Source organism: Camellia sinensis, chromosome 12, assembly GCF_055761805.1.
Source record: "Camellia sinensis isolate YWXY chromosome 12, ASM5576180v1, whole genome shotgun sequence".
Taxonomy (NCBI): domain Eukaryota; kingdom Viridiplantae; phylum Streptophyta; class Magnoliopsida; order Ericales; family Theaceae; genus Camellia; species Camellia sinensis.
The window spans coordinates 29,346,143-29,372,235 of record NC_138972.1 but is presented as its reverse complement, the minus strand read 5'-3'; the positions used below and the strand labels follow the sequence as shown (position 1 = coordinate 29,372,235).

The window sequence follows — 26,093 nt, the reverse complement described above, 5'->3', positions numbered from 1 at the left end:
ATTGTGCCAAATGATATTCCTATTGTTAGAGAACCTCTAGATGTGTTTCTAGAAGAATTGTCAGGGGAATTAGTTGATAGGGAAATTGAATTCGCTATTGAGGTTGTACCAAGTACTTAACCTATTTCAAAAACCCCCTATAGAATGTCAACTGTTGAAATGAAAGAATTAAAAGAACAGTTGCAGGGTTTTCTTGATAAGGGTTTTATCTGACCAAGTAGTTCGCCCTAGGGTACAACGATTTTATTTGTGAAAAAAAAAGGAATGGAACCTTACGTTTATGTATCGATTACCGAGAGTTGAATAAGGTAACGATCAAGAACAAATACCCTCTACCTCATATTGATGACTTGTTTGATCAGTTACAGGGTTCGCAAGTGTTTTCGAAAATTGATTTGAGATCTGGGTACCATCAACTGAAAGTAAAAGCTGAAGACATCAAGAAAACTGCATTTCGAACAAGGAATGGACATTACAAATTTCAGGTTATGCGATTTGGGGTTACAAATGCACCTGTAGCATTTATGGACCTCATGAACCGAATTTTTAAATGCTACCTTGATGAATTTGTAGTAGTATTTATTGATTATATCTTGATTTATTCGATAAGTAGAGAAGAACACAAACAACATTTAAGAACCGTTTTGCAAACACTTAGGGATAAGAAATTATATGCAAAACTAAAAAAATGTGAATTTTGGCTATATGAAGTTGTGTTTCTAGGGCATGTGATTAACAGAGATGGAATTTCAGTAGACCCACAAAACATTAAGACAGTTGTGAATTGGCCTACATCGACGAATGTGACGGAAGTCTGAAGCTTCATAGGACTGGTTGGGTATTACAAAAGATTTGTGAAAGATTTTTCAAAGACAGCTGTGCCATTTACCCAACTTACTCGAAAAGGACAACCATTTGAATGGACTGATGAAAGGGAATCTGTGTTTCAAAAACTAAAAACAAGACTGACTACATCACTGATTTTGACATTGCCCTCAGGTACAGAAAATTTTGTGGTTTATAGTGATGCTTCTTACAAGGGTCTGGATTGTGTTTTGATGCAAAATGGTAAAGTGATAGCTTATGTGCCTCAACAACTGAAACCTCACGAAAATGACTAACTGACTCATGACTTAGAATTGGCCGCAATTGTGTTTGCATTGAAGATTTGGCGCCACTATCTGCATGGAGAAAAATATGATGTACTGATCACAAAAGTCTAAAGTACTTTTTCACTCAGAATGAACTGAATGTGCGACAAAGAAGATGGCTAGAGTTGATTAAAGACTATGATCTTCATATTCAGTATCATCCGAGGTAAAGCCAACACCATAATTGATGCTTTAAGTAGAAAATCAACAGGGAATTTGGCATGTTTGCTGACTGTACAGAAAGAGATATTGAAACACTTAGAAAAAATCGAGATTGAAGTGGTGCTACATGATCAGGGTTGGTTGATAGCCGTTATTTCAGCTAAATCGACAATCATTGAGTAGATTAAACAAAAGCAAAAGAAGGATGAGTTCCTCAAGAAAGTGATTGATGAATTTGAATCGAATCCGAAACCGGGGTTTAGTGTTGAAAATGAAGAGGTGAGATTTCACAGAAGATTGTATGTCTCGAACATTCTTGAGTTGAAAATGACAATTTTGGAAGAAGCTCACAAGTTGAAATTTGCAATGCATCTGGGCAACAACAAAATGTATCAGGATTTAAAGCAAGGTTATTGGTGGCCTAATATGAAGAAGAAAATTGAAGAATATGTGTCTAAATGCCTTCAATGTCAGCAAGTCAAAGATGAACATCAAAAGCTGGCGGGATTACTTCAGTCTCTATGGAAATTGGAGCATATAACCATGGACTTCGTTATTGGCCTACCTCGGACATCGAGAGGTATGAACTCTGTTTGGGTTATTATAGATAGGTTGACTAGATTTGCACATTTTCTACCTGTAAGAACTAGCTATGATGCTTATAGATTGGCCACAATTTACATTGACGAAATTATTCTGTTACATGGAGTACCAATATCCATTGTTTCGGATAGAGACCCAAAATTTGTATCTAGATTTTGAAAAAGTCTTCAAAGAGAAATGGGAATGAAATTAAGGTTTAGTATCACATTCCATCTGCAAACTGATGGGCAATTAGAAAGAACTATTTAAACTTTAGAAGATATGCTCCGAATGTGTACTCTAGACTTTTAAGGAAGCTGGAAAACTTATTTGCCACTGGCAGAATTTGCATACAATAATAGTTTCCACTCTACCATTGGCATGGCACCATACGAAGTCTTGTACAAAAGGAAATGTAAATCTTTGATATGTTGGACCGAAGTTGGGGATAGGGTCTTGCTTGGACCCAAGTTTATACAATTAACTACTAAAAAGATTAAAGTCATTCAACAAAGGCTCAAAATAGCTCAAAGCCGACAAAAGAGTTATGCGGATCATAGAAGAAGGGCTCTTGAGTATGAAACAGGTGACCATGTGTTTATAAGGGTAATTCCGATGAAGGGGCAATCGAGGTTTGGCAAGAAAGGCAAATTATCACCTCGGTACATTAGGCCGTTTCAGATTCTTGAAAGGCTTGGTCCGGTTTTGTACCGAGTTGCCCTACCACTGGGAATGGAACAAATGCACAATGTGTTTCATGTATCGATGTTGAGGGGCTATCCCTGAGATCCATTCCATGTTATTGACCATCACTGAATAGCTCTTGATGATGATATGATTTATGAAGAAAAGCCAATTCAAATTATCGATCAACAAGTCAAGCAGTTGAGAAACAAATTGATTCCTATGGTAAAAGTATAATGGAAAGAACACTATGGAACAGAAGCGACTTGAGAAAAAGAAGATGAAATGAGATAAAGGTACCTTGAGTTATTTCTGACTCAAGCTAACGTAAGTTTGGAGGACCAAACTTCTAAAAAGTAGGAAGATTGTGACAACCCCGTTCTGTATTATGCTTTTAAAGTCTTAATTGTTCATGAACTTATGTGCTAAGTGTGAATTTGAGTGATAAATATGCCATTAGTATGTTTTTGATTTTATATCTGTTGATCGTAGGAAAATCTGTTAAGAATTATGCTTTGATCTGAAAATTAAAGGCCTTAATGGAGTCAGAAACCGAAATTGGTTAATTTATTGTGATCAACATAATTTTTAGAGCCTATTAGGAAGTTTGATTAAAATTTGATTCAGTCTAAATTAATTAAATTAAATCAATTAAATTAAGCTTAGAATTAGATAACCTCAGCCTTAATTACTTAACATAAACCTTGATTAGTTAATTAAGCTAATTAGGCCTATAAATACTTGATGATTGAGATTAGGCTCATATTCTTACAATCAAAAATCTGAGAGAGAGCCTTAGAGAGAGAGAGAGGGAGAGAATTCAATTGTAGAGAGGGAAAAAGCTTGAATTTGAAGAATTAAGGAAGACAATTCAAGAATTTGCCAAATTAAGCTCAATTGAAGACCCTAGGTAAGCTTTTGAACCCTAATAAGCTAAATTATTTCATATGTGAATTCAAGAAGAATATGTGTTTAAATGTAAGAATTGAGCTTAGGATGAAGAGTTAGAGGTTAATTCATACATGCATGCATAATTTTATTGAGCTTACCATTTTTGAAGCATGATTATCTCATCCATGAATTACAAGGTTTTGAAAGTGAATTGCATGATTTTGAAGGTTGGAGATAGAATTTGAAATTAAAATCAACATGCATGAAAATTTTGGTTTCATTTTGAAAAATTCTTGAAGTATTGAGCTTTGATTTTGCAAATTGGCTTTGTATTTATGTTTTTGGAAGAGTTTCAAGTGTTTGAGAAGTGGTTAACATGCCATGCAAGAGTTTGCATTTGAAAATGTAAGCTTTGAAGCTTAACTCTGTTATGGAATTTCCAGAATTCTGTCTCACTGCTCAAGTGAACAATTTGTCGCTCGAGCGCACATTGCATGCATCTAGTATTTTTTGTAGACAATTGCAGTTGGCTCGAGCGACCACTTTTTATTTTGCACCTTGGCTCGAGCAGACATCAAGCCTAGATTCAGATCATCCAGTACTTTTGCAGACCAAGTAGTCCACTCTAGCAACCAATGTTGCGCTTGAGTGAAGTGTTCTATTTCGGCAAATTTTCAAAAGACATATTCTAATCAACTATTCATTCTCATTCCTTTTCGAGCATTCTTTGGCATGAATTGAACATCCTGAATGAATTAAAGGAATAGAATGAAGCCTAAGAGAATTGAATAAGTTAAAGAACAATCCGATTAAGCAATGTAATTCAACGTGTGTATGTTGATGTATTGTGTAGGATCATCCACAAGGACAAGTCAACAACTAAGGGTTCGTTTGGTTTGAATTTCCCAAAAATTTTTGGGAAAATTTCTCTACAAATGAGTTTTCAGAAAAACTCAAACCAAACAAATTTTTCCAAAAAAATTTCCCAAAACTTGTAAACCAAACAAGTTTTCCAAACAAATCTCTCTCTCATACACATCAAATCAATCACTTTTTCCAAAACTCTCTCTCAAAATAATTTTCCAAAACATCTTTCTAAAAAAACCAAACCAAACAACTTTTCGTACTTTTTATCTCCCAAACTCATCTCCCAAAATCAAACCAAACAAGCCCTAAATTACTGTAAGTAATATCTTAGTAAGGATATTTTCTTACTTACTTTATTTTCTGAATGCCCTTATGTGGAAAGCTTTTCCGAAATTGTGATTTTGCAAGCTTGAATGAGTTTTTATCTGTCTGATCAATGTGATATCTATAAATGTGATTGATGTGTCACGAATGTGTATGATGGACCCAAGGTCATTATGTATATTCGAATTAGACCCAAGGTCGTTCTGTATACTAAAATTGGACCCAAGGTCATTCTGTGTACTTAAAATGGACCCTAGGCCGTTCTGTACATTTGATAAGATGGATCCAAGGTCGTTCTGAACATCTGTTAAGTCTGACTACCTATTTTGAGTTGGCTGAATGGTCATTATACAGCTGTTAATGATTGGACCTGAGGTCGTTTTGTTATGATATGATCAATTCCATCATGTACATCTGATGGACGCAAGGTCGTTCTGCTATCTGTTGGACTAGAGGTCGTTTCGTTATGTAATGCTTATGATATAGAAATGCTTATGTCAATTACTAGAACTCATTCACATAAACCCTTTTACTCTGATGTTATTCGCCGGACTTTCGCTCACTCCGTTATATATATGTATGTAGGTGAGCAGCAAATTGTCTAGCCCCAACCTTAGTGAAACTATGAAGGATACCAAGTTTTTGTGAAGTCTATTATGAGCGCCTCATGAGCAAGGCTTTTGTTCTTTTTTCTTTTGAATTTTTGTTTTCTTTTATTGGTCATGTTTGGCCTTGTATATGTACATAAGTTCTGGTTTGATATGACAATGGTGTTTGAATGATCTTGGACATATAGAATCTTATTATGTTTGTATGGGTGCGAGTTATTTGTATATGAGAAGTCTTGCTTATGCCATTTATGCATGACTTATTGGACAAATTTTTATATTTCTAATTTTGTTTTTGACCCCTTATGATTAATTATGGTTTGATTTCTGTCTAAAGTCGTAAGTAATCTCATAATTACTACCTGATTATAATCCAAACTTTTAGGGACGAGTTCGGATCATAACAGAAACTCTTGGTTTTGAGAAGTCTATTTAAAGACTAAAGGCATCAAATGTTTGCCACCAAAATTTTTGAGTCTCATAAATTATACAGAACCATAGAATAGTGTGCAAGGTATATCTTTTGAGACAAAACATTTGGATTGGTAAATGAGGTATTTTAATATTGTTTAAGGATGTTTAACGTGTATTCATTGTGATTACCCTGCTAAAATATAAATTTTATAAACAAAATTTATTTATATTTAATTTTACAATCTTTTATAAGATATCACAATACACATTAAATAAATTATTATTTTTATCTCTCAACTATCTCTATTTATATAATTTTTTTTTATATATAATTAATTTGAAACATCACATAAACCACATCATTCTTCAAAACTAATAAATAATTACCCTCCGTATCGCAACCTTGCACATGTTCCATAAACAGTGAACACTCCGTGACCATCATCGATCACATTGAAATCAGGTACTCACGGAAGATCCGAAACTCATCTTCTGACTTTTCAGAGGTTAGATTTTAGATAGAGAAAATTAAAAAATTAATTGGAATAATTACATCTCAAACGAGTTCTTAGGCCCGTTTGAAGTGAATATTTTGTCTGAAATAGTGAAAAAGTTAAAATACTCAATCACACTATTCTCTCTATTTTTTGGATAAACTTCACTTTACTCTCCTATAATTTAGACGATGTGCATTTTATCCCCTAAAATTTAGAAATGATCCCTACGTGATTTGTGAGTCGAAGTGTACCGTTAAATATTCTGTCTAACTTAAAGCATGTGTAAAATACATGGCAGATATAAGGGGTTATATGTTTATTTTTAAATTTTAAGATAAATAGCATATCAAATAAAATACAAAGAGTTAAATCGTACATGAAATAAAATACAGAGCGTTCTTTCAAAAAAAAAAAAGTACAGAGAGTTAAAGTATAATTTGCCTTCTAAACAAATGATAAAAATATAAGAGTATTTTAATTTTTTTTATTAAATCGTTAATGAATTTAATGGTACATTATAATCCATAAACCGTAAAATTATATAATTATTGTTAAATTTTAAAAAAGTAAACTGCATATATTTCAACTCACAAGGATAAAATAAAATTTATTCCTAGTTTTCTTACATTTTTTTTTTAAAATTAAAAAAAATTAATTAGAATAGTCAATTTTAAAACCAAACCAAGTAGAATAGATAAGAGAGTTAGCGGTAGAGAAAACGGCGCATGTGATGTGATCACGTGTAAAAGGGTCCTTTTGAATACCGCGTGCGGGAAGCGAATTAGATGCTTCGCGAAACGAATCTGATGCTTTATAATTCTCATCATCCCTCACCATCACTAAAGTCTAATACTGAACGGTGACGTCCAAAACCATCTCACGGGCCGACTCTTCTCTGCCTTATACCTCTCCGAAGCAGTATCGTATTCTCTTGATAGAGTGGCTAAATTACTCAAATTATTTAAATATTTTATTATTCAATTTGATGAAATAAATCTAACAGCAGATGAAAAATTATGATCATACCTTTTTCTGCAGAGTCTGAATTGAAGGATTTCGTGGGTAAATCACGTGCTTACTGAATCTGATCAATTAACTTAGCAATAGAGTGATATTACAGAATGAATATCACCCACACAAGTCACAGTACAAAATGACTCTTGATCGTTGCATTTTTGGGAGAGAGTCAGTATATGAAAAAAACACACGACATACGTTGTTTTTCTCTTAATCACCCATATCCCATATCATATCAGATATATAGGATAATATATTATATCCCATATCATATCAGATATATAGGATAATATATTATCTATCCATATCAGTTGATATGATAAATATGGATATCCTGAGTGGTTATCTAAATAAGTTTTGAATTCAAATTCAAACTTACATGGATAAGGTTCAAAGGGTTATGCCATATGGGCGCCGAATTTCTAACAGCTCCCACTCGGACATGAGTTGGCATGACACTGCCATATCTCTATCTCAATCTCCCCAAAAATGAACAATCTCATACTAGCCACTGCACCGTGCGACTGTTGAGAACACCTGCATGTGGGAGCTCTATACTGGAAACTCAAAATGAGCCAATATAGAGACATCAACCCCAAAAGAATAGAAATAGTGTCTCATATACCCCAGACCCATCTAATTACACCGGTCCAAAAAAAACATCTCTAATCCCTCAAAAAGAACATGTTTGACCCTATCAATTCTTGCAATATATTCACACTCAATCCGCTTCTCATACAGAGCGATGTGAGTTGCCGGCAGTGAATATACAACAGTGGTGTAATACTAGATGATCTTCCCTTTGCCCTCATGCCATTTAGTTTAGTATTGACTGCTTTCCCAGTGATGTCCCTTAAGGCCGAATCATACATGACCGCAGGCAACATACCAAAGTAACAAAACATCAACCCCTTACCTTATGACATAGTCAAAAGTCACAAAAGGGTACATAAATGAAAGTCATATCAATAATGACACGTAAGACTCACTGGGTGAGGAAACAGGGATCCATTCTCTCACTTCATTACTCAGTCGCCATGCACATATAGTATGAATACATGTTACGGTGGAGTAACTCTTCCAAAAGAGTGACGTCATCATCGATACACCGTACAGATATTAGTCTAGTCACTTTCTAGCACCTAACCTGAATTCTTTATTTGCTCGCCTTCTAGGCGCCAAATGAGATTTCGTATCTGGTTAATCATAACAGGCACAACATGGAAAGTGGGTACTAACATCCATGCTTGGTCCTTAACACGACATCATCTTAGTTGTAACCAAGGCGACATGCATAGTGGATTATTTAAGCCTCTCTTGGCTCCAAATAAAAATAAGGCACTAGTTTCATCCTTGCTCGCTCCCAAGCGCCAAGGACAATTGCTCGTGTGAGTGAGCCAATCTTGCCTGCTGACATCATCATCTGCTAATTAATATGACACAAACCATAATAGTGTCAACATCCCATCATCTCAAAATAAGTGATCGATTTTTAAAAAAAAAAATTGACCACAGCTTGCGCAATTCTAAATTCCAAACATAAGCCTTATCAGCACCTCTTGCGATAAGTATATACAATAGAATCCACCATGTGCGCCTCTCATGAAGTGATTTAAGATCACTACCTCTTGCGCAATAACCTCTCTAAAGATATTTTGGTGATCAATTTGCGTTCATTCTTAATACGCCCAACTAGCGCAGATGCGCCCAACTAGCGCATTGAATCTTACAAGGAGCAAATTAATATACTACTAGTAAAACATTTTATCCACAGTCTAATGAGCAAGGTCAATGTCTAAGCAACTTAGTTGACCATTTACCAAAGATAACACTTATCATGCCGAATACGCCCACATAGCGTACTTTAGGCTCCCACAACAAAGAAAAGATTAAGGAATATAGGTCATCTATTTCCGAGGATTCACTCAATAGCTAAGGCTCTGGCTTTTACCGATAGGTAAGTCAATGGGTTTACAATTTTGCATCTAGAATCGTTCTAGGATATTCCTTATGTAAGTCATCGAAGACAAAACATGAATTCTCCCAAAACAATCCCTAAGGATCGTTCATCCGAGCATATAAATTACATCACCCATGTCCATCATATCTAAAACAGAAGACTGCCCACACTAGGTGGCGGCAACCTTATAAATTCTTGGCTTATAATGATTAAGTAAGGAAAAACTTCTTTTGGACCATTGATCATGCCTCAGTGGTCTTCATCGATCATCGTTGGCCTATCATGGCTTGACGAAATCTAAGAACCACTATTTGGATAACTGTTTTAGGCTGTAAAAGATTTATTGGAACTAGCAACCTTTTTGTGCTCTTAACTTTTCACCACAAAAGCAGAAGGTAAATCCCTACGAATCTACTTATCCAATTCTCTAACAAGAAAGTTGGGTCACAATGTCCACAAATCAATGTTCCGAACTTATGTCAATCATAGCCTAAGTCAAAATAACCTCACTCCCCAGGAGGAAGTCTTCTCACGGTCTACACTTTCCTCAATGGTGCGACTTTTCGGTATCTAACAAGCCTTATGCCTCAACAATGACTATCCAAATTACACATAACTTTATAATAGTTTTGCGTCATAATGAAAAGTCAACCAAATTATAAAAATGGTTAATCCTCAAAGACTTTGTCTTAAATTGTGCAGCATTTATCCACTTTCTAAAAATAGGGGACTAGAGCCTTTAGCATTATCCTAGGCTCTTTATCATCTTGCGCAGCAATCATGAATGTTTCCTTCTCAATCACCCAGTGATGACGTGGAAAATTTTCACATTTGCTACCACGCAACTAAGAATGTAAAGTATTCTTCTCTAATGGAGTAATCCATTAGTAGGCACATCGCTCCCACTGTCCCTAGGATATTGGAAAATTCTTTCCATTCTCAACTAGGCTACATAGAGCGCTATGCTTAAAATTCTTTATCTTATAGAGTTCCAAAAACTCTATTTACATCACATTTACTAAGAAAACTTTATGCGACTTAGTTACACTACCACAAAGTTGCTTACCTATATGCACATGACCCAGAGGGTTTACATGACCGCATACAATAATGCGCCACACAACCCTATGTGTTTACAAGACAGCATACAATAATGCGCTATTGAACCCTAGGTCTTAACTTCACAACCTTTTGAGAAGTAAAATAAAGATAAGCTGCTTAACGGTTACAGATCGCCCATAGATGGCTCTCCGCTAATCCATTACTCAAATGGAGTGTAAAAACTGATATAAAGGACATTTAGTTAGGGATATAAGCAACAAACTAAAGTGCAATTCCCAATTGGGAAACATTTTGCGCCATCATTCACCTAACATTAACAATACTTGATTCCTTATCTCTACTATACCATTGTGTTGTTGAGTATTAGGAATAATCAATTTTCTAAGCATCCATTTCTCTTCACATAGTTTTTTAAAATAACTCAAATAGATACTCGCCACCTTGGTCAAAACTAAAAACACGAAAGCTGTTTATCTAATTGATCTCAACCTCATATGTGCAATGTCAAAAATCATCTCAAAACTTTTGACTTATGAGAGATCAAATAGTCTTGACTCAGATGCGTATCGTAATCTATAAATGTGTTGAGGTTGAGGCTTAGTTATCATACCCTTACACATATCTAGTCACAAATATCATAGTGGACTAAATGCGCCAAAACAAATGACCTTCTACGGCTTTCCTACTTACTTATGCGCACCCATTGTGAACAAAGTTACACATTCACATGAGAGCAGGATGTCATAAGCGAGTGGGCCCGAGAAGGCCTACTCAAACCATCGTGTCATCATCTCATTAATGTGATTAAGTATAATAAGCCACTGGTTCATGACCAATGTCATAAACTAATTCCAATCATCTTAATGTGTGAGTTCTCGAAAACAAGTTTTAAAGGTTTAGGCCCAACTAGGTAATGACTCACGACTAATTCATATTCACTAGATCATAAAAGGATGTCATGGAGAAATTAAGCGCGCCTAAGTCGCAAATTTAACTAGTAAGTGCTAATCCCCTGCACCGTCAAGTCAATTTTATTCTCCATATACTTTACTGCATTTAGTTGAAAGATGACAATATTCCTCTTGCCATATATATTTCTCGCTTCATAGTTACTTGCAATTAATTCTACTATCCACAAGAAGGAGAGAATAAGCTATCAACTATGACAGCTCTTGAAGTAACTTAAGCGCGAATTAGGCTAAAGAGTCTAATTCAACACAATGCTCTCACAAGCCATGCGCCAAATTCTTAGAGTTATAACAACCTTGTCAGCCTTGACCTTTTCATTACTATGCTGCAACGTTTGTGCTTAGTGGTAAACGTTATTCAAAAACGTTAGCCTAGCTAAGGAATCATACAAAGAAGCCCCTCTTCATGTCTCACATTCAAGTGTGAAAACAGTAAGTGTCCAGACTTAAACAAGTTGGCAATGCTAATAGATTTTGCAGCCACTAAGCGCTAATCTTTTCACATAGTGTTAATAGATTTTGCAGCTTCTAAGCGCTAATCTTTTCACTTAGTGTTAAAAGATTTTGCAGCCACTAAGCGCTAATCTTTTAACTTCACGTGATATTTCAACGCACACTATTATAGTGCATGAAATTTTGCTCTATCTACTCCCAATGATTGGGTAGAGAGCAAAACACTGCTCATACTGGCTACTCGTCTTACACTTAATGACTAATTTATTTAAGCCCGCAGTTCTTGGATGACGTGACTCTTGAATGTTACTTCATCCAATGATGTAACATTATTTACAAGTCAAATTACAAAGTCAATTCGCGCAGCTCAATAGTCAAGATCATATACAGATCTATTAAGGGCTTACTAATTTCATAACTCCAAAATTCGCCAACCAAAACTACGTAGCGTGCCGCTAACCATAGCGCACACATTAGTTTTTATTATGCCAAATAAGGCAACAAAAAAAACGACGACTTTGAGTCATATTTCCTTACTTTGGCTCAATTAAGGCTTGACCTAAAGTCTCCAAGACTTTTGCTCATCTAAAGAATGGGATTACATTGTTCACATTTGAACATCTTTACTAAGTCTAGGTCAACCAATTAACTTCCATAAGCTATGTCAATTTAGAGAGAAATTCACATTGGGATTAATTTGATTAGCATAATATAATTTTGCTACAAAAATCTAAATTAAATAGTGACAATATTACACATGTCGTAAGATTAAAAATCTGCTATGCTCATAATTATCTCTTGTGCCATAGGTGACAATTATCCAAAATTTAATTTAATTTATGCGCAAAATATTGATTTTCGGGAGTAAATCTACTAAGATTTCTCTCAACCAAATAACCTCCCACTGACTATGGCATGTCTAAAAGCATGATAAAAAATTCTAATTCCATACAATAGCATCATAATGTAGATTCACAACCAACTCATGCTATGTCACAATTAATAATAGAATTTAAACAAATAATAATTAATCATGCTATTCTAATTACAACATATTAGAAACTCTGGACAAATAATAATAATATGCTGTATTTAATATTCAAATTATGCCATAACAAAATGTTCATTACTTCTGAAATTTTCTGAAATTTTAAATAACTAATAAACACACATAAAATTAGAAATAAATATTCTAGAATCTGATAAAATAAAATAACCATACCAGTAAATAGTAAACTACAACAATAGTCTACAATAAAAAATTCAGCCCCAGAAACTTAATCATGCAACACCAGATGCATTTTAAAGCAGAAATAATGAATTATTATTTCAGGGAAAATATTTTTTATTTTCATAAAATTTTGAAAATTTTACAGAATATAGAAAATTTAATTCTGAGTCTAACGGTACCAACTACGCTTAAAACAAAGCTATAACGAATTAATTATGGCCATTTAACGCGATTCAGAATTTAAAAACAAAACAAACAGTGCCTTATGCATCCGCAGCCAAGCCGGCGGAGGAAAGACGGCGCGGCTCAGCATGCGGCTCAGCATGCGGAGCACGTGTGTGGCGCAGACGGTGTGCGTGAAAGTGCGGAACAGCGCGCGCGTGGTAGCGCGTCGCAGCGCGCGGAGGCCCGTGAGAGCACGTGACAACACGTGGCAGCACGTGTCCGCCGCTGACGGTGTCATCTGGAGTGTGAGGCACACCCGCCGCCTTCCAGGGTGTTTTCTGGTCCAATTTCGGTACTCCTGAACTTTATTTTTTACAACAAAAATATTTATGGCATCAAAATTCACATTTAATGAACATAAAAATGAGGTGTACCACACTCTCAATCTAATGTGAGTTGAAATTTTCCTTCTTTATAAACATTCATGTATATAATGTGTACATATATATATATAAAATATACACATGATTTGAGAAAACACAAAATACCCATTCATGCTCTGATACCAATGTAAATCTAAGGTATAAACGCAGCGGATGAAAAATTATGGTCATACCTTTTACTACAGAGTCTGAATTAAAGGATCTTGTGGGTAAATCAGGTGCTTCCTAAATCTGATCAATCAACCCAGCAATGGAGTCATATTACAGAATGAATATCACCCACACAAGTCACAGTGCAAAATGGCTCTTGATCGTTGTAGTTTTTGGAGAGAGTCAGTATATGGAAAAAAAACATAACACATGCGTTGTTTTTCTCTTAATCACTCATATCCCATATCATATCAGATATATAGGATAATATCTCATATATCCATATCAGTTGATATGATAGATATAGATATCCTGAGTGGTTATCCAAGTAAGTTTTGAATTCAAATTCAAACTTACATGGATAAGGTTCAAAAGGTTCAAAAGATCATGCCACATGAGTGCCCAATTTCTAACAGATAATTTTTAAGTTACTAATATTATCAATATAATTTATTTTAAATTATTTAAACTTAACTTAAAAATTAATCCAACTTAAAACGATAAGTTACAAATAAATTTTCTCAGATTCGTTTAAAGTACAAGATTTAAAAAACTATAAAATACTCATTTATTAGAATTTTTTATTTAACAGAATTAATTAAAAAAATAAAATTTATAATTACTCTTCTATACAATAATAAAATTACCTAAATTAGTACTTAAAATATATTTGTAATATCATTAAAAATTATTAATTGACTTTACGATTTATTAATAAAAGAAGCGATTTATTATGAAATTAAAAATCTCAAGGGGTGGAATGTAATTTTCAAAATTACAGAGGATGATTCGTATTTTAATCAAATCTCAGAGGGTGTATTTGTAATTTATCCTAATTTTAATTGACTTAATTTTAACTTTGAATTTATAATTTTATTTTAATATAATCCAATTAATAACAATTGTTAACATTTTTAATAATAATAAAAAATAAGTATATTAGTAACGTGTCATGCTTTATCAATTTTTTTGTCAGAAATACTAGCAGTGTTATCAATCGGACCACATTGATACAAAATTTAAAATTAATAGTCAAAATTAAGCTAGTTAAAAGCGTAAGGATCAAAATGACAGAAGAAGCACAATGTAGGGACTACTAGTGTAATTTGTTCAATAATTTAATACTTAGTTGGATACATCTATATATACAAAAAAATAAAATAAAATAAATAAATTATTCGATTTCAATTCATATTTAACTTATTAAAAATTCTCTTAAGGTCGGTTTATTATGTAAACAAATTAATTTTAAATATATTTTAGGGTAAATTATGTAAATGATCCCTATATTTTACGCGATGTGTCAATTTAGTTCCTATTGTTTTAATTTGTTCGATTTTGCCTATTAATTTAACGGATTATATCATAGTGGTCCAATAAATAATGGTCGTTAGGTTTGGTAGACGAAAACTCAAACGATATGTCAATTTGGTCTCTATAGTTACACAATGTGTCAATTTGATCCATGTTACTGGATTTTAACAAAGACCAAATTGTACACATTGTTCGAATACATGATAACTTTCCGTCCACCAAATGTAATGACCATTATTTATTAGAACAATATAACACAATTTGTTAAATTAAGAGATAAATTTAAATAAATTAAAATAATAAAAATTAAATTAACACATCGTGTTAATTACCATGATGATTTATATAATTTATCCTATGTTTTAATGTTTGTTGACTTTCCAACTGAGCTTAATTAATTTACCGCCTTACTCGTTAGGAGGCATCTTCCGTTAATTTTTAAATTTTCCAAATAATTGAAATAAACACAAAATAGTGTGGATATGTCAAACTTTTATTTGTCTATAAAAATAGAATAAAGCTTGAGGCCTCGAATTATGAGGTCTCAATTGCCTTGAATCTTCTTCTTCTCTTTTATTTATTTATTTTTTTGGCTGTGTTTGTGCTTGATTTTTTGGTGCTTATTTATTCTTTTTCAAAGATTTTAGGATTTAGGATTTACGGTTTTAGATTTTATGGTTTAAAATTTAGGATTTAAGGTTTAAGGTTTAGGATTTCGTGTTTTATAATTTAAAATTTAGAGTTTAGGGTTTAGAATTTCGGATTTTATGATTTAAAATTTAGGATTTAGGATTTTGGGTTTCATGGTTTAAAATTTAGGGTTTAGGATTTTGTGGTTTAAAATTTAAAGTTTAGGGTTTAGGATTTAAGATTTAGGATTTACGATTTAGTGTTTTATGGTTTAAAACTTAGGGTTTAGGGTTTAAAATTTTATGTTTAGAATTTAGGATTTAGTGTTTAAGAATTTAGGGTTTAGAATTTAAGATTTAGTGTTTGAGGGTTTAGGGTACACATAATCACCTTTCCCTCTCAAAAAAAAAAAAAAAAAAATCAATTTGAGATAAGTTCGCGCCTCAATATTCGAGGCCTATAGCACAGCCGATAAAAATAATAATTTCAACATCTTAGTTCCACTAGACACTGACATTTACAAAATTTGAAAAAAATATATCCCTTAAATTTTGCATTAGCATGTGAGAGAGATAAAACATTTAGGATTTGTTTAATTGTATTTTCATTTTATATTACTATATTTTAAAAATATAAAACATATTTTTATCAAATTATTTTTAAAAATACCTTTTTTCATAAAAATAATAATCAAATCAAACCAAATCAAACCTTAAACCCCATCAAATGGGGTCAGTTACATGAATACTTCTTGTCCACTCGATTCTATCTAAGACTATTTTGTTAGCCAAGTTAAGGAAGTTCATATCTTTTTTTATTACACTAACACACGTCAATCTAGGTCTGCCTCTTCCCGTAATACTTCTATTTACCATCACTATATCGCATCTCTTCACTACTGTCTCTGTTGATCTCCGTTGTATATGACCAAACCATCTCAATCTATTCTCTCTCAACTTATCCTTTATTAGTACTACTCCTAATTATTCTCGAGTATATTCATTCATAACTCTATTTTTTCTAATCTTGTCATGCATCCACCTAAACATTCTCATTTTAACAACATTTATCTCAGAAAATAACATGAAATAAAAATGCTATAAACGCTATATTTTCCACCGCCTCTCTCGCAAGGCGGTGAAAAATGTGATTTTTCTATCTATTATTCAGTAATTAGCAAAAAAAAGAAAAAAAAATGTATCTAAAATTTTAAATATTATTTTTATACAAAATAAAATCTATAGTCTTTTCAACATTTTCATTATTTTTTTTTCAAAAGCACAATAAATAAAAATAAAGAAAATAAAACAGAACCAAACTGGCATTAATATGTAGGCTCATTTTAAAACAAGGCCTCAACGAGCTTAAGCTTCTTGATCTTTGTCGATAGTTGGCCCCTAATGCGTGTAAGGAAATGCTTGACATTTTTTTAGTAGGAAAAATTAGTGAAGAGTTGGGTTTTGTTTGGTTAAATTTTCAGATCAACTTTTGCAATGAAAAATTCAAAAATTATGTTCGGTTAAATTTTCAGATCAACTTTTGCAATGAAAAATTCAAAAATTATGTTCGGTTTGCGATTTTGGAAAATTATTTTTAAAATTATTTCTCTCTCATCTCTCTTTCCTTTATTTATTTATTTTTTATACATCAATTTCTTTATCTTCTCTCATTCTCTCACATTCTATACATTGACCACTCAATTTTCCTCCCACACCCATCTATTCAACTACCAAAAATAAATAAATAAATAAATAAATACAAATCATCCCAAAATTATTTTCAAAATATAAAACTAAATAAGTTTTGAAATTTTGCAAACGCTTTTCAAAAAAGTATCTTTCAAAATTGATTATCAAAATTAAACCAAATATTTTTGTGGGGGGTGTATGGTATTAGATTTAATTATTGTTTTGTTTTAGTTGTAAAAAAAATTAATAAAATTATTTGGTGAGAAAGACATTATAATTTTGAAGATATTTTTTTCTATTTTTTCTCCATCACTATTGGATCACCAATCGCCGAAGGTGGCCGACAGTAGTTGGATTTGGTAGTTGGCGGTGGCTGGTGGTTATGGTAGTGGTAGTTGGCGGTGGCTGGTGGCTATGGTAGTGGTAGTGATATGGATACATAGGCAGATTAGATTGACAGATAAGTAACACTGGATAGATTGATGACACAAGAATAGATAGGCAACATAGATAGATTGACATACGTGGATAAATAGATAGATAAGTAGAGATAATATGATATTTTAAAATGTTAATATCCTTTGACCTAAAAATATTAAAATTTAAGACTATTGTCTAAAAAAATTTTAAATTAAATTTATGGTTTCAGTGCCTTTTATTAAACTAAGTTTGAAAGAAAATAACCTATATGGTAATGTTTGCCTTTTATTTGCAACTTGTCATAGGCATTGGATTTTGGATGGGTGCTGTGACAGCAACTATTCTGTCACACCTTCATGAGATTTGTTCCAATTATATTTTGATAATTCGATCCATTTATATTGTAGGATTTGTTGATTATGTCATCTATATAAAAAATAAAATTTACCGGATAAATATAATTCCATGATCAAGGAGGTTTGAGGATTGGTTCTCAAAATAGACAGATATTTGGTTTATTCTTTCATAAACTAAGGCCCCTTTTGGGAAGTGGGTTATAATCCACTTCCTCTCTCACAAAAAAGCTGCTTATACCAAAAAACTGATTATAACCATCTACCCAAAATAACCCTAAGTGAATCCAGTACATCAATATCAATCACATATTCAACCTTGTCTTGGAAAAGAATGTGATGGATACGACGTTTCCAAGTAGAAAAGTTAGTACCATTCAATTTTTCAATTTTACTGAGTTCTTGACTGGCTGCTTTACTAGCTATAATATAAATTATCAATTAATATAAATTTTGATGGACTGACCATAAAAGTGCACAAAAATATAGCATTTCTGGTTTAGACTTGACCCATCGGATGTTTTGGATTCGGGTTTCATTGTCCTATACAGTTGTTCATGTTTTGTTTCCCCTTACTTCTCTTGGGTTTGGCTTTTGGTTTGTGTTGGTGGCATTTGGAACGAGTTGACAGCTTGTTTTTTAAATTATTGCTGTCTAGAATTCTACTTCTTCGCTCGAACAACATTTCTTGCGCTTGAGTGGTCTTTGTGAACTTCTAGTACTTTTGTAAGTTTGCAGAGATACTGGGAGTTGGCATTTTTCGCTCGAGCGATCTTTCTTGCGCTCGAGCGTTGTTGGCTGGAGCAGTTTTTGTTGAGCTCAAGCTGTGGTCTTTTGTCTACAATACTTCCAGGAGTTTGTATTCTTCAATCAAGCGAAAATTCCTGTGCTTGAGCGATCCCATGTTTTGTGTCTGAATGCTCGAGCGACACTTCTTGCGCTCGAGCAATCTGTGCGTATATCAGTTCGCAAGGTCACTTTTCTGAGTCACTTTTTCATCTCTCTCTCTCTCTCTATCTCTAAACTTTCTTAAACCCTAGAACTTCACCCTCTCTCTTTCTAAAACTCTACTTCTCTCTCCAAATACACCTAGATCCGTCGAGTTTTTCACCCGTGTCCTTTGTTAAAAAGGTAGAGCACGCAGTGAGCTTCCTTTTGATCCGAACAAAGTTGGGTTTTGGGCGTTGTTGAAGTTCCATCACTCTCTCTCTCTCTCTCTCTCTCTCTCTCTCTCTCTCTCTCTCTTTCGTCTTCTAAACTGAGGTAGGGATTCTTCACACCTTTTATGAGTTTTAACTTAGTTATTTACAATTACTAAACAATATTGTGATTTTAGGGATTTTTGAAGCAAATCTAGGGTCTTGGGTTAAAGATTAAAAGAGGTGTTTCCACAATGGATTCTTGGAAATGTTTGTGGTGTTGGAAATAAAGTTGAGTGGTGATAAAATGGTTGGTTTTGATACTTGGGTTTGATATTTGCAGAAACAGGGTTTTGCCCTAATAATGTCAAATGTTGATTTTATATAAATTATGGAATTGGTGTTGAGAATATGAAATTTGATTGAATTTGATGAGAATGGTGGAGTTGGATATGTATTATCACTCTTATCTCGAAAATTTGGAAAGTGTATCTTTTAGAAATATCTATTTTGGGCTATCGATAAAGGATAGCTATGATTGTTGTAGGAATTGCATGAGAATTAGGGGAATTGAAACTATTTTCTTATTCATTTGCATTGAGCATTATCTCACATTTATACATTGGTAATATTTATCGTTTTGAGAAAAAAGAGGTGAATCTGGGAAACATGTACTGTCTCATTGAAATAAGTTGGACTGAGTGTCCATGGTGAAAGTCCTAAAAACTGTGCGTATACATGGGTGTCGTTCCCGTTGATGAAATATCCTTAAAATGGAAATAGTAGTGATTGTATAGCCTACGTTTACATAGGTGTAGGTTCACGGTTTTCCGTAGATGAAATTTTCGTGAAAGGTTGTATTTCTTTGAGATTCCCATAGTGTGATTCACTGCACTTTTTTCTATTGTAAAAGAAATGAATTATGATATCAACATGGCGTGGCATGGTTTTGGAAAGAGTTATAAAATGTTTTGGCGCAAGCATTGCATATGCATCCACTCTATAACTTTGTTAAGATTCATATATTGTATTGGATTATCTCTACTGGGCATTGGCTCACCCTATGTGGGAAAACATTTCAGGTGCTGATGATATGCCTCTGCCAAGGCAATAGCTTGGGAGGACTTAGAGCAAGAGCTTCATTTTGTTGATTTTTGTATATGTTTTGTATAGCCAAGGGCCTTTAACTGTATTGCACATGAATTTTGTATATCTGCATATGTTACCCTTTTGTACAAGTAATTAGGATTAATGGAAGATAACTATTTCATCACATGCTATTACGTAATTAATATTGTGGATGGTTTATTGTAATTATTTTAGTGCATTACAGCTTGGTATCAGAGCGTATCGGGTTTGAATACTTTGGGCACGTGAGAAGTGGTTTTACCACAATGGGTTTATCTCGCTTGATAGAGATGTTTGTTTGTTTGGTATGTTATGTGATAACATGGTTATGCGATTTTATGATTTTATAGGTATAGAGATTTAATTTCTAAGATATTGATTGGGTCTACAGGTTTCTAGAAATCCTATTAGAAGTTAACTTGATCACTACTATTTCTAATTGGAACTCTGGCAATGCCACAGGATGATCATTATCTAGGAAGGAATTTCGTATGAGTTTATGTGACTATGTGTTTATGTGGAGTGAATCACTATTGTCCATTGCCTTCAGACATAAGTGAGTTAGTTTTGGCACATTTGAAAGTGTGCTAATCTCTTTTATTACCATCATTAGGAAATTAGGACATAGACGTGGCGGTGGTAGGTATGGTAGGACTAGACGACATGAGGTGTCGTTATCGGATGAAATTCTGGTGTAGGAGGAAGGGCTTGGTCAGACCAATGTGGCCGAATGAGTTGGTCAACAGGCTATGGGCGTTTGGCTCGTGAAATGGCTGCAGCTTTGTGGGAATCTATGGACATTCTCAGGGCTGAGAATTTAGTCCAGACCTAACTTGCTAAAGTAGGGCTGTCATTATTGGAGAGGGAGTTCTTCCGGTCTAATCCAGATGAGTTTTTGAGTGACATGAAGGAGCCACTTAAGGCGGATAAGTGGTTAGAAAAGATGGTGAAAATGTTTGAGATGCTTGGCATTGAAGACAATGGACTGAGAGTGACCTTGGCATCCTTTCAGATGAAAGGAGATGCAGGTCAATGGTAGAAGTATACGCGTGAGTGTATTAGGGTGACTTGGGAGGGTTTTGTTAATGCCTTCTAGGACAAGTTCTTGTCTCCCATTGTTAGGGAGAAGTTAAGGGATCAGTTTCTGAAGCTCAAGCAACTTAGTTTGCCAGTAGCCGAGTTTAAGGCAGCTTTCACTAGCCTCTCTGGATTTGCACCAGAACTCGTGGCGACTGAGGAACGCCATTGTATTGAGTTTGAGAAGCGATTGAGGACAGGATTCTTTTCAAGGTAGCTGGGTCAATGATTAGGGACTACGAACACCTTGTGAAGGCGACGACTTATCTTGAGATCGTAGTTCAAGCAGAGGAGGAACGGATGAGGGGCTCTAGGAGGAGTCAGGAGGTTTAGGGGGAGAGGCGGGACAGTAAGAGGTAAAGGGGTTCCGCCCCATAGCAGTCCCAGGTTGCACAGTCAAGATCTACCTTTCTTGTGCCGAGTTCAAGTTCAAAGAGAGGTAATCAGGGAGGCTTCTCTTGTTTTAACTTTTAAGTGTGGCCAGTTGGGTCACAAGTAAGGTTTTAAAAAGCGGTTGCAACCCTTATGTAACTCCGTTACATAACGGTTGTGGTGGTTACCGCTACCCGGAGGTTTTGCCCTCAGTTAGGTGGCACACTTGGTGCGTTTGGTTTCAGGCAGACATAGGGCCACCAGCCTGCACAGTCTCGAGGGTCAATCAGGGGGCCTCTTCGGCCCAGTCAGTGTATTAGACCTATGCTCCGAGAGGTGAGCAGGTAGAGTAGAGACCTACAGGGTATGTGTATGTTGTTACTACGCCAGACTTAGTTCCAGCGCCTTCAGTTGTGAGAGGTACTTTCTTGTTATACAATTTTATTGCCAATGTATTGATTGATATGGGTACATCCCATTCTTTTATCTCTTTTGCATTTGCATCTGTATTGGGGTTAGAAGTGGCTCGGTTAGCATCTCCACGCAGGGTAGAGTCTCCTATGGGTGGTGAAGTTGTTTTGGATCAAGGGTGTCGGGGTTGTGATATAGAGGTTGTCGGTAGCCAACTTCTTTTTTTATTTGCATTGATTGAAATATCGAGTTTTGATGCTATATTGGGGATGGACTAGTTGTCATCATATCAGGCTGTTATAGATTGTTATCGCCAGACAGTTACTATATGTACCTCAAGCGATGATTGTTTTCATTTCATAGGAGACAACGTTGATAGAGCCTTGTTGCCTGTGTGTGATCCGTGTGGTTGTGGTGAGCTTAGTCTCCTTCTTGCTACATTCTTGGGCATTGAGAGTAATGTGGTCCAAGTTGAGTTATCAAGGGTAGTTTGTGAATACCTAGATGTCTTTTCTAAGGATCTTACTGGTTTAACCCCTCACCATGAGATTGAATTCTCTATTGACTTAGTGCCTGGCACGGCACCGACTTCTATGGCACCGTATAGATTTGCACCTACCAGTTAAGTGAGTTGAAAATCCAACCCCAGGAATTGCTAGATAAGGGTTTTATCCGTCTTACTACTTCGCCTTGGGGAGCACCGACTCTCTTTGCTAAGATGAAAGATGGTGCATTATGACTTTGTATTGATTACCGGAAGTTGAACCATGAAACTATTAAAAATGAGTACCCAATGCCTCGTATAGATGATTTGTTTGATCAGTTGAAGGGGTCTTGTTATTTCTCTAAGATAAACTTGAGATTGGGTTATCACCAGTTGAGGGTAAGGGAAGAGGATATCCAGAAAGTGGTATTCCGTACGCGGTATAGCCATTACAAGTTCTTAATGATGCCTTTTGGGTTAACCAACGCACCGACCATATTTATGGATTTGATGAATCAGATCTTTCGTGAGTTCCTAGACCGTTTTGTAGTTGTCTTCGTTGATGCCATTTTGATTTACTCACCCTCCGAAGAGGAGGATGAGGAACACTTACGAGTTGTGCTTGAGTTGCTTAGAGCCTACAAACTATATGCTAAGTTTGGGAAGTATGAATTCTGGTTGAAAGAAGTAAAGTTCTTAGGCCATGTGGTATCCGGGAGAGGAGTGACTGTAGACTCTTCTAAGATAAAAGTAGTACAAGAGTGGGAACAACCTAAGAATGCCTTTCAGATCCGTAGTTTCTTGGAATTGGCAAGGTATTATCATCGATTTGTGAAGGATTTCTCTAGGTTGGCCTCACAGTTGACTAGATTGACGAGGAAGGGAATTAAATTTGTGTGGAATGAGACTTGTGAGAAGTCATTTAAAGAGCTTAAGGTTGGACTTACCACTGCTCTAGTGTTGATTATATTGGAGAGGGGTTTGGGCTATTCTGTGTATTGTGATACATCACAGGAAGGCTTGGGTTGTGTTTTGATGTAAGGGAGAAATGTAGTAGCCTATGGCTCATGTTAGTTGAAAACACATGAGAGGAACTATCCTACCCATGATTTAGAACTAGCAGCTGTGATCTTTACCTTGAAGATTTGGAGGCATTACCTATATGGTGAGAAGTTTGAGATGTTTTCTGATTACAAGAGTTTGAGGTACTTGTTTTCAAAGAAATATCTAAATCTGAGGCAAAGGAGGTGGACGGAGTTTATGGAAGACGATGATTTTGAGTTATACTATCATCCAAGAAAGGCCAATGTAGTGGCTGATACCTTGAGTAGGAAATCCATTAGCAGTGTAACTTGTATTGCCATCCGAGAATGAGAGATGTTGGGTGCTATTGGTGAGTTTGACTTGCATCTTGACGAGTCCGTTGAGTCAGCAACTTTGTTTTCGATAGTTGCACAACCTACACTTGTGAGCCGAGTTATAAAAGTACAGATGGATGACCTTGACATAGAAACCCTCCAAGAGAAGATCTCTAGTAGAAAGGTAGAGAACTTAAGTGTTAGATACCTTGATCGTCTTTTCGTGTCGGAGTCTTACTGAGATGAAGTACTCCGAGAGTTTCAACATTCACACCTTGCGGTGCATCGGGGAGGCACAAAGATGTCTCACGACCTTAGCTGCTAGTTTTGGTGGAAGGGAATGAAGAAGGATGTAGCTGTGTTTGTGTCGAGGTGCCTCACTTGTCAACAAGTAAAGGCCGAGCATTAGAGGCTAGTGGGTTTGTTGCAACCCTTGCCTATAGCCGAATGGAAGTGGGAGCATATCACAATGGATTTTGTTATGGCTCTTTCGAGGACTCAACGGGGGTAATGACGCCATTTGGGTGGTGGTTGACCAATTGACCAAGTCAGCACATTTTGTACCTATGCGCACGAGTAACTTGGTAGATCATCTAGCTGATCTTTATATTAGGGACATAGTTCGACTTCATGGGGTCCCTGTGACTATTGTTTCAGATAGAGATTGCGTCTTCTTGAAGATATTACCTAGACGTGGTTTGGTGAGGTTTGGGAAGAGCGAGAAGTTGTCTCCTAGGTTTATTAGACCTTTTGAGATCTTAGAGCGGATTTGAGAGGTAGCTTATCATTTAGCCTTGCCGTCATAGCTTTCCAAGGTTCATGACGTGTTTCATATCTGTATGCTTCGGAAGTATGAGTTGGATCCATCACACGTATTGGATTGGACAGAATTAGAGATAGATGAGGATACCTCGTATGAGGAGAAACCGGTTAGAGTTTAGACACTCGAGTCCAAGTCTTGCAAGGTAAGACGATTCCTTTGGTAAAAGTATTGTGGCGACACCACAGGGTTAAGGATGCCACTTGGGAGCGTGAGGCGGAAGTCCATGAGAAGTATCCAGACCTATTTATTGATGTTTGAACATATATTGAAAACTTTGTTATGTTAATGAAATATAAACATTGTATATGTTTTGGAGATGTGAATTGTATATTCAGTATTGAAAATTTGTTTATTATGCTGATGGAAGTAGATGGTTGGTAGATAGGTCATAGTGTTGAGTTTGAATTACCATCATTGTGATAATCGGTTTAAGCTTGGTTTTAAATGTTTGCTTTAAATTTTGAGGACGAAATTCCTCAAGGGGAGAGGTTATAGCATTTCTGGTTTAGACCAGACCCATTTGATGTTTTAGATCAGGGTTTCATTGTCTTATACAGTTGTTCATGTCTTGTTTCCCCTTACTTCTCTTGGGTTTGGCTTTTAGTTTGTGTTGGTGGCGTTTGGAATAGATTGGTAGCTTGTGTTTCAAACTATTGTTGCCTAGAATTTGGCTTCTTTGCTCGAGCGGCACTTCTTGCGCTCGAGCGGTCTTTATGAACTTCCAGTACTTTTACAAGTCTGTAGAGATATTGGGAGTTGGCATTTTCCACTCGAGCGGACTTTCTTGCACTCGAGCAGTGTTGGCTTGAGCGGTGGTCTTCTGTCTGCAAAAATTCTGGGAGTTTGAATTCTTTGCTCGAGCGAAAATTCCTGCGCTCGAGCAGTCCCATGTTTTGTGTCTAGACGCTCGAGCGACATTTCTTGCTCTCGAGCAATCTGTACGTATATCAGTTCACAAGGTCACTTTTCTGAGTCACTTTTTCATCTCTCTCTCTATCTATAAACTTTCTAAAACCCTAGATCTTCATCCACTCTCTCTAAAACTTTACTTCTCTCTACAAATACACCTAGATCCATCAAGTTCTTCACCCATGTCCCTTTGTTAAAAAGGTAGAGCACGCCGTGAGCTTCCTTTTTATCCGAACAATGTTGGGTTTTGGGCATTGTTGAAGTTCCATCACTCTCTCTCTCTCATCTTCTAAACATGAGGTAGGGATTATTCGCACCTTCTATGAGTTTTAACTTAGTTATTTACGATTTCTAAACA

At 35.3% G+C, this 26,093-nt stretch overlaps 1 protein-coding gene across 1 annotated transcript; it reads left to right on the top strand.

Moving 5' to 3' along the window:
• The first annotated feature begins 1,640 nt into the window (after positions 1-1,640).
• On the top strand, positions 1,641-21,595 carry LOC145803466 (uncharacterized). The gene is made up of 3 exons (XM_082896741.1): positions 1,641-1,893; positions 21,147-21,336; positions 21,424-21,595. Exons 1-3 carry the CDS (start codon positions 1,641-1,643, stop codon positions 21,593-21,595), a joined length of 615 nt encoding a protein of 204 aa, XP_082752867.1.
• Positions 21,596-26,093: the final 4,498 nt, after the last annotated feature.